A 17,953-nucleotide genomic window follows, 5' to 3' on the forward strand; every position below is an offset into this window, starting at 1 on the left:
ACTGACTGAGCAACACAGGCACCCCTGTTTCTTGGTTTTTTTTAATTAAACTTTTTATTTTGAGATATTATAGATTTATATGCAATTGTAAGAAATGATACAGAAATTAAAACAGGTCCACTCAAACACTTTTACATGAATATTTGTGAGAATATTATTATTCATAATCATTAAGGAGTGTAAAAAGGGGTGTCTGGGTGGCTCAGTGGGTTAAGCCTCTGTCTTTGGCTTAGGTCCTGCTCCCTGGGATCGAGCCCTACATTGGGGGGGTTCCCTGCTCAGCAGGGTTCCTGTTCCCCACCCCAGCCCCCTGCCTGCCTCTCTGCCTACCGTGATCTCTGTCAAGCAAATAAAATCTTAAAAAAAAAAAAAGAATGTAAACAACCCACATGTCCATCAGTTGAATGGATAGACAAAATGTGATGTATCCATACCATGGAATATTATTCAGCAATAAAAAGAAATAAAGTACTGACACATGCTATAATGTGGCTAACCCTTGAAAACACTATGTTGAATGACAGAGGCCAGACAGACAGAAAGGACCACATATTGTGTGATTCCATATATGTGAAATGTTGTGAATAGGCAAATCTGTAAAGACAAGGGAAATGAGTGGTTGCCTCAAGTGAGAGACTGGAAGGATGGGGGTATGACTGTCAGTGGATATGGGGTTTCTTTTGGGGGTGATGCAGATGTTTCAATAATTGTGCTCTTGGGCTCACAACTCTGAATATATGGGAACCAATGAATTATATAATTTAAATGGGCCCATGGTACGGTATATGGATTATATTTCAACAAAGCTTTCATATATATGTTTTATATATATATATATATATGTTACAGAGAGATCCCTTGTAATCTTTATCCAGTTTCCCCAGTACTAACATCTTGCAAAACTGCAGTATGATATCATAGCCAGGACACTGACATTGATGATTATTTTTTAATTGTGCTTTTCTCTTTCTAGTCTTGTATTAAAGAAAGGAAGGAAGAGGAGGTAGTAACAGGGTGGAGCAGGAAGGGAGGAAAGAAGGAAGAAAGGAAAAGAAAGAAAAGAACAACATTGAAATTTTGATCTGGGCTCTTTTGTAGATACAGTTTTGGGAATTTGGCTGTCAGGGAGCTCTTCCTTAGCTCTTGAAATAACGTCAATATGTTGTGCATTTAGCAGAAGAATAGCGGGAATAAAACCAAAAGAATAATGATTGGTGACATTATATTATGCATCAGAGGTCAAAGATGCCCCCTCTTCTAGGCGTGTCCGTGTGTCTCAGTCCAGCTGTGTGAGGGCTGGTGTAATAGCAAAGTCTGCCATTTAGAACTGCCTGAATTTTGTTTTTATTTCTCTTTTTATTTCTCTGTTTTTTTTCTCAAGAGATGGGCAGGACAGTTTTTCTCAATGATAGAAAAAGAAGAACAAATTAAAAATGATATTCCTGTTAACCAAGTAAATTAATGTTTTTGTGAAGCTTGAGGTTCATAGACCACCAGTCACATTTATGGTCCAGATCTTTTTGGTCTGAAATGCAGTGAAAAATACTAGGAAGTGACCTGTTCTGGGGGAGGAGGGGTGGGGATAAAAGAAAGGAGTTTCTCCCTCAAGCTGTTTCCTCTCGTTCGTGTGATCCTCTTGACATCTGGCTTGGTGACACGTTTTCCCCCCCGTGGATTATTGGATTCCAAGGGAACTGACTGGTCAGTGAAGCCAAGGATGATGTTTCCTGTTACCACTTGGTCTATGAAGAGACTTTATAGAAAAAAGGGAACTTGTTTTCAATTGAATTTTGCTTAATATATTGTCATTTGAACAACTACATTGAAATTAATCACCAGCCAACTTGCAAAATCAACCCTGTGCATCTTTTTTAAAAACCAGCTTCCATTTTGTGGTACTTAGGTGCTCTTTAGCAAATTAGTCACCCCTGAAAATTTGAGAGTTTTCTCAAATTGTCGCCCCAACTTTCTTCAACTGTGCCAAAGTGGCACTCTTCAAGATATTCTTTACTTTCAAATGATTTTAAAAAAAAATTGCAATCCGTAATGCCAACCCAAATCTCCATGACTAGGTTAATTGAACCTACACCCTACTGGAGAATATCTTTGTAAAGTACGACTCAATCCGTAGCTCCAAATAAAAATCATACCTTTAGTGTGAGTTGGAAACCTGCCCTGTTGTTTAAATCCCACAGCCCCAAGACACCAGTAAAGGGGAGTTGTTGCCATTCTTGAGCTCCGCTCGACACAGCTGTTTTAGTCACTGTTCATCTCAAACTCCTTATCAGCACTTTTAATATCTTTAGCAGCAGTGCTGTTTCCTGGTAACTTTTCCCCTACCCTTGGAACGCATTTTTTCCTTCATCCTTTACCCATAATTTTATATGATGCAAAAGTCTCGGTGAATTCCATTGTTTGATGACAGAGAGAGACAGAGAGAGATAACAGTTTTGTTTCTTTCACTTTTATTGCTGTGTAATATAACAAGCAGACTGGAAAGTATATACAACACAAATACTCAATATCACAAATAATCACAAAAGGAAAACTGGTGCGGTAGATACTGACTGAGATAACATGCTGGAAACTTGCCAGCACCCAAAAGACCCCACTTACCCCTTCCCAACCCCAACCTTGCCGTCCCCCAAAGGCAGCTGCCATTCTGACTTTTGTGGCAATTTCCTTTTCTTTACATTTCTGCTACTTTTGTATGTGGGAGTGTGCATCCTCAAACAATGTAGTTTAGTTTTGCCTGTTTTTAAACTTTATGTGAATGAATCCTACCAAATGGACTCTTGTATTAGTCATGCCTCTTGTGTTCAGCATTATCCTTATGAGATTCATCCATGTTTTGGGGGTGTCGCTAGAGTTCATTTACCTTCATTGCTCTATAGGGCCGTGTTATATCTGTACGTACATGGTACGGTGGCTTATCCATTGATTTCACTGTTTATTGATGGAACTGAACGTGTTCCCAGTTTTAAGCCTCTATGAACAATTCTGCCAGGAACATTTTCGTACTGGTGCAAGGGTACATGGTTTTCTCTAGGGTGGCCAGGAATTCTTTTGCTGGATCATGGGAGTATGAATCTTCCGCTCTCCTAAATACTGCCAACTCTGTTTCCAAAGTGCTTGTCCCAGCAAAATGTTCAAGAGATCTCAGTGTGCCATTTCCTGGTCAACAGAATTGTATCTAGAAGGAGGTGGGCCGCAGGTCAGCACAGCCTTTGGGGTGTGTGTGTGTGTGTGGTTACTCAAGGTAATTGCACTTGAAAGAAGGCAGCTCTGTCAACATCCGTCATGGGCCCCTGGGAATGTTGGTAAAGATAGAAGCTTACCAGCTGAACTTCACTGATGTTCAGAAAAGAGCACAGATGAAGGCAGCCTTGGGGAGCTGTCCCAGTTTCCCCGCTAGGGTCGTGTGCTCACCAGCACTCACATGGTCAGTGGTTGATAACTGGGTGGTGGTGTGTCTTCCTATGGCTTTGTTTGTATGTCTCTGATTACTAATAAGATTGAGTTCTTTTTACATGTTTCTTAGCCATTGGGACTTCTTTTTTTTTTTTTAATTTAAATTCAATTAATTAACACATAGTGTATTGTTAGTTGCAGAGGTAGAGTTCATGATTCATCAGTCTTACATAACACCCAGTGTCCATTACATCACTTGCCCTACTTAAGGTCCATCACCCAGTGGACTTCTTTTTAAAATGTCTGTGCAAGTCTTTGCCTATTTTCCAATTTTTCTTATTGATTTATAGAAATTCTTTATATATTCTGGACACTAGTCCTTTGTCATTTACATGTGTCAAGAATGTATTTTCTTGCTGTTTTGCCACTGGTACAATCATGTAACTGAGGATCCATGTATAAACTTTTTTTTTTTGCATTTTATGTAATTTATTTCTTGTATTTGTTATTGGAGGATAGTTGGCACACAATGTTATATTGCTTTTAGATGCACAAAATAGTGATTTGACCATTCTGTGTATTACTCACTGCTCACCCTGGTAAGTGCAGTCACCATCTGTCACCACGTAATGTAATTACAATATTATTGACAATATTCCCTGTTCTCTCCTTTTCATCTCTGTGACTTACATATTTTATAACTGGACGTTGTACCTCTTTATTCTCTACACTTATTCCTTCCTCACACCCCCTTCCCCTCTGGCAACCATCAGTTTGTTCTCTGTTGAGCCTATTTTTTGTTGTTGTTTGTTTGTTCATTTGTTTTGTTTTTTTAGATTCCACATCTAAGAGAAATCATATAGTATTTGTCTTTCTTTGTCTGACATATTTCACTTAGCATAATGCTCTCTAGGTCCATTTATGCTGTCGCTGATGGCAAGATCTCATCTTTTTTATGGCCGAGTAAATTCCTGTGTGTGTGTACGTGTGTGTGTGTACGTGTGTCTACCACTTCCTAATCTATTCATCTACTGATGGACACTTAGGTTGCTTCCATATCTTGGCTATTGTAAATAATTCTGTAAGAAACATAGGCATGCATTTGTCTTTTACAATTCGTTTCATTTTCTCTGGGTAAATACCCAAAAGTGGAGTTGCTGGATCATACGGTATTTCTATTTTTAATTTTTTGAGAAACCTCCATGCTGTTTTCCACAGTGGCTGCAGAAATTTCCATCCCTACCAACAGCGCGTGAGGGTTCCTTTTTCTCCGCATCCTCACCAACACTTACTGTTTCTTGTCTTTTTGATACTAACCATTCTGACAGGTGTCAGAATGTGAAGTGAGATCTAACTGTAGTTTTGATTTGCATTTTCCTGTTAATTAGTGATGTTGAGCATCTTTTCATATGTCTGTAAGTCTTTGAAAAAATGTCTGTTCAGGTCCCCTACCCATTTTTAATCAGATTATTTGGTTTTTCTGGTGTTGAGCTATAGAAGTTTCTTATATAGTTGAATATTAACCCCTTATTGGATATATCACTTGCAAATATCTTCTCCCATTGAGTAGTTGTCTTTTCATTTTGTTGATGGTTTCCTTTGCTATGTAAAAGCTGTTTATTTTGATGTAGTCCCAGTAGATTAGTTTTGCTTTTGTTTTCCTTTCCTGAGGAGACATTTTTATAAATATGTTGTGAAGGCTGATGTCCAAGTGTTGACTGGCTATATTTTCTTTTAGGAGTTTTATAGTTTTAGGTCTTATATCTAAGTCTTTAATCCATTTTGAGTTTATTTTTGTGTATGGTATAAGAAAGTATTCCAGTTTCATTGTTTTGTCTGTAGCTGTCCAATTCTCTTAACTCCATTTATTATAAAAACTACCTTTTCTCCATTGTATAAATTCTTGCCTTCTTTGTCATAGATTAATTGACCATACAAGTATGAGTTTATTTCCGGGCTCTCTATTCTGTTCTGTTGATGTGTATGTCTGTTTTTGTGCCAGTACCATACTGTTTTGATTACTATAACTTCATGCTATACCTTGAAACCTGGGATTGTGATGCCTCCAGCTTTGTTTTTTCTCAGGATTGCTTTGGCTATTCAGGATCTTTTGTGGTTCCATACAAATTTTCAGGTTATTTGTTCCACTTCTATAAAAAATGCTATTGGCGGGCGCCTGGGTGGCTCAGTGGCTCAAGCCGCTGCCTTCGGCTCAGGTCATGATCTCAGGGTTCTGGGATCGAGTCCCACATCGGGCTCTCTGCTCGGCAGGGAGCCTGCTTCCCTCTCTTTCTGCCTGCCTCTCTGCCTACTTGTGATCTCTGTCAAATAAATAAATAAAATCTTTAAAAAAAAATGCTATTGGCATTTTGATTGAGATTACATTGAATCTGTAGATTGCTTTGCATAGTAAGTTCATTTTAACAATATTAATTCTTCTAATTGCACATGAGCACAGTGTATCTTTCTGTTGGTTTATGTCATCTTTAATTTCTTTCATCCGTGTTTTATAGTATTCAGAGTATAGGTCTTTTACCTCCTTGGTTAAATTTATTCTTAGATATTTTATTCTTTTTGGTACAATTATAAGTGGGATTGTTTCCTTAACTACTCCTCCTGCTACTTTACTAATAGTATATAGAGATACAACAGATTTCTGTTTATTAACTTTGTATCCTCTTACTTCCTAAATTTATTTATTAGATTTATTCCTGTAACTGAATACCTGTGTATAAACCTTTACACAAATTTATAATGAATATTTTTTATTTTAATTTTTTTAATTTTTAATTTTTTTATGATGAGTGTGCTCTTAATCCCCATCACCTATTTCACCCTTCCCACCATCCCTCCCCCCTCTGGTAACCCCCAGTTTGTTCTCAACAGTTAAGAGTCTATTTCTTGGTTTGTCTCTCTCTCTTTTTTTTTTTCTTTGCTTGTTTGTTTTGTTTCCTTAATTCCACATATGAGTGAAATCATATGCTATTTTCTCTCTCTGACTTATTTCAGTTAGCATTATACCCTCTAGCTCCATCCATGTTGTTGCAGATGGCAAGATTGCATTCTTTTTTATGACTGTATAGTATCCCATTGTGCGTGTGTGTGTGTGTGTGTGTGTGTGTGTGTGTGTATAAATAAGATATCTCATATCTTTTATCTATCAATGAACACTTGGCCTGCTTCCATTGTTTGGCTGTTTAAATAATGCTACTATGGACATAGGGGTGCATGTTTCCCTTTGAATTAGTGTTTTTATGTTTTAGGGGTAGATACCCAATAGTGCGATTCCTGGATCATGGGGTAGTTTCATATTTATTTATTTTTTTTTTGAGGAACCCCCATACCATTTTCCACAGTGGCTACACCAGTTTGCATTCCCACCAACTGTGCAATAGGGTTCCCTTTTCCCCACATCCTGGCCAACGCTTGATGTTTTTTCTTTTTTATTTTAGCCATTCTGACAAGTGTGAGGTGAATCTTACTGTAGTTTTGAGATAATGACTTTTCTTGGTTCAAATGCAATGTTAAAGGACTTTTATTGGTGGCATTTACTCTAAATTTACACTTAAGATCTGTAAGAAAGATCATATTGTGTGTAATTATGCATTTAAATGGAAAATCAATTTAATAGATTCATGATTCCATTATTTTTTATAGGTTGTGGCTTTTGAAAATAACCTAGTACAGTTTTCTATTTTGTCAGCTTTCTATTACTGGCCTATCCATAATTCTAATACTTACTTTACTTCGCATATTACATTTTTTCATTTTCCTGTACAACACTATAAGCGACTGTTAAATACAAATCAAAGTAAAATATCAAGGGAAAAGTTTTAACAGAGTAATAAGTATCAATGATCAGAAGAAAAGTTAGTAAGTATGGTCAACTGTTAGCTGTAAACTAATACTTTTTCTGACACATTCGGAAGTGTGGAAATAGAGACATAATTTCCTTTAAAAAAAATTCCCTTTGTAAAGAAAGATACATACTCATTCACAAAATGAATCAAAATGGGACAGAACAAAAGAAAGTAAAAGTCACTCCAATTTCTGCCACCCAGAGATCCTCATCACTGTTGATGTTTTATTGAGCATGCTTCCAGTCATTGTGTGTTCTGTACAGACTCAGATAGTTATATGATCTAACGAAGAGACCAGACACTAGACCCTAGACATCACCATTTCATAGCGCAAGTTAAACAAAACAAAAACTGTAATAGGGGTAGAACAACCCGCAGGGAATCTGCTGCCACTCCCCCTCACCTTTTTCTTGCACTTCTAAGACAAGTACAGAAAGAGAGGAAAGGAAAGGGGAATGTGATTATCTCTATTTCTGCTTTGTCAAACCACTGAGAAGAGGGGTCCGAGGAGAAAATGAGGTTCAGAATTAAGCACACCACTGGGGGCAGGTTCCAGAAAAAGGGACCTTGGGGAAACTATATGAAGGAGTTAGTATTTCCCAAAGTGCATTTCGCAGGGTGTGAAAAGGTACATGACAGTGTGTCCTGTGATCAAGAAGGTGTGGAAAGTGCTGAGGTTAGCCAGGCCTAACAGGTTTCTTTACTGCAGGACTCTCTGCTCCTGGGCATGGGAGGGGGTGGCAAGTGGTAGGTCCCAGACATTTTGATACAGAAGCCTTTCTTCATGGAGAGTCACCCAAGTCCAGTTCTCTTGGGAAGCTTGAGGAAGCGCTTATTTAACTCTAGTATATTATACTTCAAAGTTAGTATATATAATTTCTTAAAATGCAAACCTTTTTTTCCCTGATTACAAAAATAATACATATTCAATGTAGAAAATTTGGTAGTTAAAAGTATCATGAACACAAATGAAGTCACTCTAATTGTGCCATTGGAGATGGCTGGCACTTGGCATATTTTAGTGTTTTCTTCCAGACCTGTCAGTGTGTGTGTGTGTGTAAGACAGCTGTGCTATGCATTTTTTTGTTGTTGTTGTTCTTGGATAAAGAACATTTTATTCATTAGAGGAAAATCTTTGTCCCCATGATGGGTTGCATACAGAAGCTTGTGGGGTTTTATTTTTCCAAAATAATACTTTATGAAACCTTGTTGATTTTGCAATAATTTTGGATTTTTTGTAAAGATGGTACAGAGAATTCTCATACACCCTTGACTTGGCCTCCCCTCATGTTAACACTGTCTAGAGTTTTGTGTCAGTTTTTTTTCTCTTTTAACCCTGCATGAACTTTTTGGTTTTCAGTTGGATCAAACATGCTCTCTCTTCTGCTGTCTTGCTAGGTTACTATAACAATAGTACCAAAGTGGCTGTGAAAACCCTGAAACCAGGCACTATGTCTGTGCAAGCATTCCTGGAGGAAGCCAACCTCATGAAAACCCTTCAGCATGACAAGCTCGTGAGGCTCTATGCCGTGGTTACCAGAGAAGAGCCTATCTACATCATCACCGAGTATATGGCCAAGGGTGAGTGCATCCCCCTAACCCAGGGCTTTTGAAAGGCTTCAGGCTCCAAAAGTAAAACGTTTATTTTTCTTTATTTTTTCTTTAAATTTTTTCTTTTATTTTTTTCTTTATTTATTTGAGAGAGAGAGAGAGATCACAAACAGGGGGTGAGGGGAGGAGTAGAGGAAGAAGCAGACTCCCCACTAAGCAGAGAGCCCCATGTGGGCCTCAATCCCAGGACCCTGGGATCCTGACCGGAGCCAAAAGCAGATGCTTAACGGACCTAGCCACTCCGGTGTCCCAAAGTAAAAAGTTTAAATGTTCACAGAATATTCCAATAATTTTAATTCCAAAACAGCATGCCCACTAGTGAAAAATCAGAACCCATGGGGAAACAAAGCATTTTCATAAACCACCTCACCAGAAATATTGTTGAGTGTTATCTATATTATAGAAATAATACATGATCTTTCTATATTCTCTGCGTTTGTCTTCTTAGTCATATTAGCCATAAGAATCGCACGCAAAATGTAGAAGCCCCCTAATAAATATTTGTCAAAAAAATATGTATCTCAAATAAGAATATTTTTGTTATGTCTTTAAAGTGGGAGTTCTCAGGATCCTAAAATGCATTCATTTTCCTCTCTAATATTATCTATGTGTTCAGGGTGTCACTTTAAAATGGGAACATTTTTGAAACTGTTGGAGGTTATATTCCTCTGTAATCAGAATCACTAACCAAGAGGTGTCCAGCAACCATGTTTTCTCTGGCTGATATTACCTTCAGATAACAGGGTGTGAGTTACTACCCTTCTTCCTCTAGATCAGGTAGACATACTACCAAACTACCAAATGGTTCTTTAAAATTCTTTAGAAGGAATGAAGGAAGAAAGGGGGGGGAAAAAAAAAAACAATAGTACCAAATTAAGAATCCTGCATCATGGAGATCATACTGTGATGTCTCCACTGAGTAGATTAGAAAGATGAATATAACATTTTCTTATTTAATATATGTAAATATTTCAGAGTATCAGTCACTGAGAGTCCTTCCAAAAAAAAGGAAGATGTTTAAAAACAAACAAAAAAACTACCCCTGTGGCTTAGGTTACCATAACCTAGAAACTGAACTTTGTGGTTCAGTAAGTACTTGTTGAATTAAGCGGCTGGAAGTATTTGAATCATAAATGTAAATATGAATTTCTCCTCATAACATCACTTAGCCTCTACTGAGTACTTACTGTATACCAGAGTGTTCTTGATGTGTTCCTTGAGTGATCTCCCATAATCTTCTTAGCAGTCTCAGAGCTAAGTGCCACTGTTCTGTGTTGAGGATGAAGTAGCAGAACATTTACTGAGTACTTAACCACTCGCCAGGCACCATGGCACGTGCTTTTTAGATCTGTCCCCACAAGACCTCTGACAATAGCTGGTAGGACATGCCCTCTTTACAGGCACAAAGGCGTAAGCAGCTTGTCCAAGGTTGACACTTTAAGTTCTAGGAGAAAAAGCAGGGCTTGTTTTAGCGATGAAGCCGTAGGAAGTAGGAGGGTTTATCGACACACTTTCTTTTAGGTACAAAGTACAGTATGTTCACCAGCTACTCATTGAGCCCCTGTCACAGGCGCTGGCTTCTGTGCTTAGGCTGGACACGGATAGGAGAGAGCCTCACCCAGTGCTGCTCCAGGCAGGCCCCTTGGGAGGACCTGCTGGTTTCTGTCTCTGGGCAGCTCTGAAGATCAGACAGCGGCTCTAGGTGGATTGTGGTGGCAGGTGCAAAGTGCCCTGAAATACAGAGCTAGAGAAACACTGTCCCCCCACCCCCGTCACCCTTTCTTACCTGGCCCACATGCTACATTTCACATCAGGTTGAAGGTAACAGGTTAGAGGGGCCTGGATTTGACCAACTTCTGGAAAAGGCACTATGGCCATACAGAATCGCAAAGGCAATCATTGTGTGCGCTCCCTCACTAATAGTCATGATCCTTTTGACTTTTGTTCGGCTTTTGGTCTTGTGTGTTTGAACTACACTCACTGGTCCCTCCCCTACCAACAGGCAGTTTGCTGGATTTCCTGAAGAGTGACGAAGGGGGCAAGGTGCTGCTTCCCAAGCTAATTGACTTCTCTGCCCAGGTGAAGTATTAAAAATCCAGGGTGCATGTAAGTTTGCGGAGACTCCCCGCTTCCGAGTCACGATGTTCCAGGGAGAAGGCATTTGTGCTGGCTGTTTCCTAGTAGTGGTTCCCAGAAAAAGGCCTTGCCAAGTGCACTTCCTTGGAGAGAATGATGGGTGTTTCACACTGAAGGCACATGTGTGTGCGTGTGTCTGGCTCTGGCTTGGGTGTCACCTTTCCTAAAACAAGGCAGCCTCTTATGTTCACACCTGCACCAGCTAGAGAGACAGTGCGAGGGAAGGGGTCACTTGTTGCTGCTTTCTGGAGACGCAGTCCCAAGCGGTCTGAGCACAGCACATTCTAAGTGATGAGCACGCAGTAGTAAGTTACTAACCTAAGGTACAGGTGCTTTTAAGTCCTTAGTATTCTTGAAAACAGAGGAACTATATTCTTTTCCTTATTCTTCTTGCTGGATACATCTTTTGGGTTCTAAGAAATATTCATTTATAATATTTCTAGTCCTAGCCTAGAAGTTGCAAGTTTGTTTCATTTGGAACCATACATTTCCTGGAGCGCATTTAAGGGCAGAGGGAAGTTACCCAGAAACCCAGCAATTTACCTGGTGTGTCAAGGAAATGTACGTTTGAATGATGCCAGCTACTGAATATTAATAGTCTAATTGTATCTGATAGTCATTTTCAGTAATTTGCTTGTTTTGTTTCTCGATACTGGCCATGGGCAGTTCATGTTGGGAAGGCCATGTGCCATAAAGCCTGAAGTGGCCCAAGAGATTTCCAGAAGTTCCTTTTGGAAAGGGTTGCCTTTATGATCTTCATTTCTTACTCTATTTCTTCCCTCAGACCCTCTTTAATTTGGGAAATTGATAAGGCCTTCTTGGGAAGATGAGCTCAAAGGAAAGAATTAGTACGCGGTAAAGTACTTCAAGAAAGAGAGGATCAGAACCCATGTTCTACAGTAGCGTATCGTGGGCTGAGTTGGGGATCAATGTCCGAAAACTGGCGTGTGTCGTGGCTCGTGGCTCTGACTCAATAGCCATAACCACTTAGGAAGTCCGTTTATTCACACATCAAATATTGGAATGGTAATTCCTGTTTTTAGGAGATGTTGTTGGGGGTCTAATCTGATCACAGAGTAGCATGCACACGAGCGCTTCAGAGCCTCTTGGTGGAAGCTGAGGGAATCTTGGGGATGACAGTCCCCACCTTTATCATTCTGGTAAAGGTGTGTGATGAAGTCCCCCAGCTCGGCCCCCAGCTCATCTACTCAAATCTGGCAAGCTTTCAGAGGTTCCTTATCTGAGTAAGAAATTCAAAGGTGGTCTGGAATCCCAACCTCTAATGTGGAAGGAAGCAAGATTGCTATGGTAGAACTGGGGGAAGGGAAAGAGTCCAACAGCCCTGACTTTACTCAGACTCTCTACACTGGCCCCTGAGAAGATCTATAGACTCCAAAGTTTCCAAGACCATAGTTTGAAAACCACTGTTCTATGGTAAGAGGATGATTACTTGGATGGATGCAGCTCTAGAGCCTATGTAGATAGGGGGTCAGAAATGGAGAAAGCAGAAATTGTCACACTTGACATTGATCAAGAAGGCCCTCGATTGGGGCGGCAAGTTAGGTATCCCGCATGGATGAGACACTTGAGGAATGTAGTGAAGGTTGGTTGTATCCACTTCTCAGAAAGGGAAGGAGTTGATAGGAATATGGAAAAGTGGGCCATGTGGCCTGGAGGCCTGAGTGGTCCTAGCTCAAGTGCGGCGGAGGGTCGGATCTGTGTGTGCCCTCAATTCTATAGGGTTGTATAGGGTGTACGGTTATATGGAAGTTATGCCCATCAGGGTGTGTACCATACCTGGAGAAGGACTTTAATTTGTCACATGGGTATTTTTTATTTGATTTTGGGTGGCTTACCTCATAAAGCCTTATCTTGACATAGTCCAAGTTTTTAAGGTCCAATTTGGGGCCTCTGTATCTATTCTTTAACTTTCTACTTTACTACTGTGCTAAAAAAGGTAACTTTGTCTAACTTACAAGTGAGTTGGGGAAAAAAGTTTCTTTCTAAAACTTTGTAGTTTGCCAGGAAGATTATCCCAGAGCCTGGCATTGACCATGACTTTCAAATCGTAGGTTCCAGGTGGCTTCAGTTGACTCCTCTGTCAGTTGTGGTGGGGCTGAGCACACATCTCTGGCAGTAATGGGAGGGGCCTGGGATAATCAATGCTGCCACCAAACCAGTGTTCCAAATCCAGCTCCTGCTGGATAAGCTCTTGTTTCCCTGCCAGGGTCTCTTTCCCAGCAGTGGCCACTGGGTAGAACTGGTGGGACATCCAAAGTGCATGGGGGGGTGAAGTGACAGTGGGATGGTCAGCCAGTCAGCATCACCCAGGATGTCACTAAGCACGTGGTTCTTCACAAAATTCAAAAATTTTTTTTGCAACCAAATAGAATTTCCTTTTGAGTCCATCTTTGTTCATGGTGCAAAACTCACCCTGACTCTTCCCTAATCCTTCCCTCAAGGTGGACTTCCTGAGACCCCATGTTGCCCCACCTTTGCTTACCATCTGCTTCATTTTGCTTACCATCTGCTTGTGGCTTTTCTTGTTATGATATTGATACCACGAGAAGAGGGCCTGAACCTTGGCAAGAATGAGTAAGGCCTACAGGCCTGAAATCATGTACCTTACACATCGGCTTCCTGTTGACTATACTCGGTACGCATTTCCACTGTGATCCTGTCTGTTCCCTTTGGGATAGTACTACCAACATTCCTCTGAAATTATCTCTCCGTTAACTCTATCACTTCTCCCTAATGGATGAGATGAGAATAATAATTATTAATAACGTTGGCCCAGGGAGACAGAGGAAACCTGGATCCCGCCTACTGGAATCATCCGTCCTTTCTATACCTTCCTCCGCTTGACTCTTCGGAGTGGACTTAGGGTAAAGCAGAAGATTCATAAACGTTCACACTTGAACTCTAAACTAAAAAACAAGCAGGCTGTAGTTTGTATTTTCTTCTGTTAGTATTTTCAGTAGCACAAGAGGATATAATTCAACTTAGCTGCTTTGCACAATAAGGGGTGGAGAGTAGAAAGAAACCAGCTTACTTATCTCAGCCCCAGAAGGCTGAGGGAACTGGGGTAAGGGACAGCGCTGGGACTTTTCCCACAGCCTCTCATCAGCTTCTTCTTCCCTCTCCCCACAACCTACTTCCCCAAGCTCTGCTTTCCCCTCACCAACCTCCTCTTACACCAGTCGAGACAGGAAGTGGGTGAGTGCACATGACAGCCTCTCAGTTCATGTGAGAGCTGATTTCATCACTTCCTGTCTCAGGATGAGTCCTAAAAAGCTCTTCTGAGCCCAAGTGTAATTCACTCTGTGCACCCTGTCTCTCAGCTCACTACCTTCCTGGGCATTTAGTGGAGATGAAGAAATCCCAACTAAAGTAGTTTTACCAGTCCTTTCCCTCTGGTGTGAGATGAAGCGATATTGTGCTCTTTGTGCTAAAATCGGAAAATCACCCCTTTGTGGAGGAAATCTGATACTTTGAGAGCAGAGAGACCGCCTCATTCCCTGCTAGCCTTTGCCTCCTGCAGGAGAAGAAAAATGAACTTGTAAAGGCCAGGGGTTGAAATCTGCGGGAATTCCCTTCAAGGGAAGTGGAAGTGGAATCATAGATTTGTACAACTGAGGGGACAGAAGGGGGAAATTCACAGTTGCAAGATGGATGGTCAAAGAAATCATCTTGTAATTCCTGCCAAGTGAACCAAAACGTTTTCTTGCTCTTCGGGGGCAACATCACTGAAGGCCAAGAGTTACCAGAAATGCAATGGACAATTGTGTGTGAGTAAAACTGCAGGAGAAACAGAAAAGTCCGCGTTTATTACAATCGTGATAACAAGTACCCTTTCTTTAGCTCCTTCCAGTTGATAAAGCACTTCTCAGTCCCTTATCTAATTTGAACCCGACTACTTTGAAAGCATTCACGTCTTTATTTACTGCATTTTACAAATGAGGAGGTGACCTTGGGTTTGTCTAAGCTTACCGAGCTAGTGGCTGGAATTGCTGTACTCAGTCCTGGGTCTTCTGACTTCAGATAACTTGTTCTTTCCTCTGCACTGTTTCACACTTGTATTCCAAGGTTGGAGTTGCTTCTAGGATCGTTTTGTACCTGACACCGTGCTGATAGCGCATTTTTACCCCTTGATGGGTTTTGCTTGCCAGAATTAAGGATATCTAGCTCCTTCCCCACCCCCCAAAAATCTCTATTGCCAAACATAGATCTTTCTTTCACATAGTAATTATGCTCAACTATATTTTCTCCTACATTACATTTAACACACATTTTAAGTTGGAATTTGGTAAACTGAGGAAGGTTGGAAATCTCTGTCTGTGTAAATCTCAACCTTTTTGAGAAGGAAGGCCACTCGCCACCAGAGCTTCTTAAGTACCTGCTCATTATAATGTCTGCTGACTGAGAAAACAAGACTAGACTGGAATCCCTTGCATTAACTCTGGTTTGGGACCCACCCGTCTGTTAGTGGTAAATGAGCATCTGGAGGGAATTTGCCGCAGAAGTTTGTAGAGCATTTGCCAATACCATCAGGTAATGTGTCTGCTCATCTTCCCTCTTCATAAAGAACCTAAAAGATAGGTTCTCATTCTGCAGCGCATGGCTACCCTTCACCCCCTCTCCCCCCCATGAAATATAAGGAAGCAACTACTTTATTTCCCAAACCTTTATTAATCAACTCCTCATTGATAGTGTCATCCCATTTACTTTAATTAAACTGGAGGAAAAATTATGTAGAGATAATGAATCAGATCCAGGGGCAAGAGAAAGCCTCAGGTCACAGACTTGGTTTGCCTGGCATCGGGCGTGCAGATGTCCTTTCCACTCCATATTTGGTCTCCCTTTGTTATCCTGGGATTCTCCTGCGTGACACCGCATTGAGGGAACTTGCTGCTGCCTGGGGGCAGTCATTTCATAGGCCCGGCCCTCATCTCTAAAATGAGAGGCACAGGTTGGGTCTCCCACAGCCTGATGCTCCAACTCTAAAATTCCACGACGAAGAAAATCTACGGAGACTATCTGTGTGAATCATCACCCAAAGTGAAATGAATGATTTTTGGGGTGTGTTCAGATGACACTGATGTAAGATTTTGACATGGCTGTACCTAAAGGACGATGAATGTATCACAGGGATGTAGTACTCTGGGGCCTGCAAATGCTCTGTATCTGTTTTTCATTGTGAGTTTTATGTCTGAGACTTGAACTTTGACTATGAAAACTTGCAAAGGGACACCGGGGTGGCTTAGTCACTTAAGTGTCTGCCTTCGTCTCAGGTCATGATCCCAGTCCTGGGATGAGCCCTGAATCAGATTCCCTGCTCAGCGGGAAGTCTGTTCTCCCTCTGCCTGCTGCTCCCGTTTGTGCGCACGCTCTCTCTCTCTCTCTCTCTCTCTCTGTGTATCAAATAAATAAGAATCTTTGGGGGAAAAAAAAAAAGAAAACTTGCAAAGTGGGCAAATGAAACCAGAGGTCCTGTGAGAATTGCAAAACTGGACCGTATGCAGTTTCCTTCTGAAAAAGTTGAAAGAATGGGAAACTGCCATTTAAAAATAGTATAAAACGAGAACTCTCTTTTTTCCCCACTTTGCTAGGTGGGGGTGGGGATGTTTGGTGGGTTTACATGGAGGAACTATATGACTGGTTGTTCAAAATAGCAAAGAAGGCAGACAGCGTTACTCGTTTCAATTTTTTTTTTAAGATTTTATTTATTTATTTGACAGATATCACAAGCAGGCAGAGAGGCAGGCACAGAGAGAGGAGGAAGCAGGCTCCCTGCTGAGCAGAGAGCCCGATGTGGGGCTCGATCCCAGGACCCTGGGATCATGACCTGAACCGAAGGCAGAGGCTTTAACCCACTGAGCCACCCAGGTGCCCCTCTTGTTTCAATTTTGATTGGAAGACTTTCTAGCAGCAGTGACAAGCGTTAAGCTAATGTAAATGGTCCTTCTAGTCTGCATGCCAGATCTTCCTCTTAGCTCAAATATTTTGTCCAGGAGTGGCAATTTCTGGGCAGTGCTACTATAAGTCACAGAATAATTTCCTCTTTAGGGACTCATTGCAGAAGCCTGAAAGGCCAGAATTAAATTGAAGTAGTTTAGAAGAGGGCAGAGTTTATTGCCAGCTGCTCACAATTTAAAAATGGAGATGGGAGCACTTTGAAAGGAGCCGCAGAGTGTGAATTCCAGTTGATCTTTGTCGGAAGCCCTTGGCTTGCTTTCCGCATGTTCCCCTCACCCTCTTGGGACACCTCCCCCTTTTTCACCCATGAGCATCTAGAGAGAGCAGCCTGGCAGATCACTGCACAAAGAATAGGTCAGGGCTTTCTGGGATGGGCGCCGCAGGCTGCTTTCAGAGCACGTGCAGCAGAATGGAACCCATTCTGGGACAAGGTCACAGGAAGAGGTAGGCTTCCTGGAGGAGGTGACCCTAAATGCCAGGGTTGGCCCTGCTAGCCTGGAAGTGGTTGGATGCAGGGAGGCGTCTTTGAGGGAATTTGATGCACAAGGACAGAAAGGGGGCGTGAGGGGATGCAAATGGGGTGTGCGGTAAGAATGGGAGAGGGGGCACAGAGCTGAGAGAGACTGGAAATACTGTCCTCTCTTGAGTTACATAGGAGGCACAGTTAAGTATTTTCTGACTGACTCTAGAAAGATGTATTTGTGCCTCCACACCCACTACACACATGTCCTCATGGCGCTTGCTGTAGCCGGGAGCTGGAGGGTGGAACGGAGCTGGAGACCATCCTTTCAGTGGGGATTTGATGACTTCAGGGAGAATGGGTGAAGGGAGCAGAGCCCCTGGGAGACAGCAGAGTCCAGCCGGGGACAGCAGGACCATCGTCCTGGGAGACAGCCCTGTAAGGGGGGAGGGAGGGAACGTCCATTGGATTTTGCAAAGAGGAAGTCCTTGGAGAACTT

The 17,953-nt window shown here is 41.5% G+C and overlaps 1 protein-coding gene across 6 annotated transcripts in view; it reads left to right on the forward strand.

The window, feature by feature from the left end:
* The window catches only part of LYN (LYN proto-oncogene, Src family tyrosine kinase), a 119,113-nt gene that overhangs the window by 68,869 nt on the left and 32,291 nt on the right, over nucleotides 1-17,953 (forward strand). For all 6 annotated transcript variants that reach the window (XM_032316655.1, XM_032316659.1, XM_032316661.1 and 3 more), the window contains exons 9-10: nucleotides 8,670-8,852; nucleotides 10,885-10,961. In XM_032316655.1, the coding sequence (XP_032172546.1) occupies nucleotides 8,670-8,852; nucleotides 10,885-10,961 (260 nt within the window). The remainder of the gene's footprint in view (nucleotides 1-8,669; nucleotides 8,853-10,884; nucleotides 10,962-17,953) is intronic.

This window comes from Mustela erminea, chromosome 16 (assembly GCF_009829155.1).
Source record: "Mustela erminea isolate mMusErm1 chromosome 16, mMusErm1.Pri, whole genome shotgun sequence".
Taxonomy (NCBI): Eukaryota; Metazoa; Chordata; class Mammalia; order Carnivora; family Mustelidae; genus Mustela; species Mustela erminea.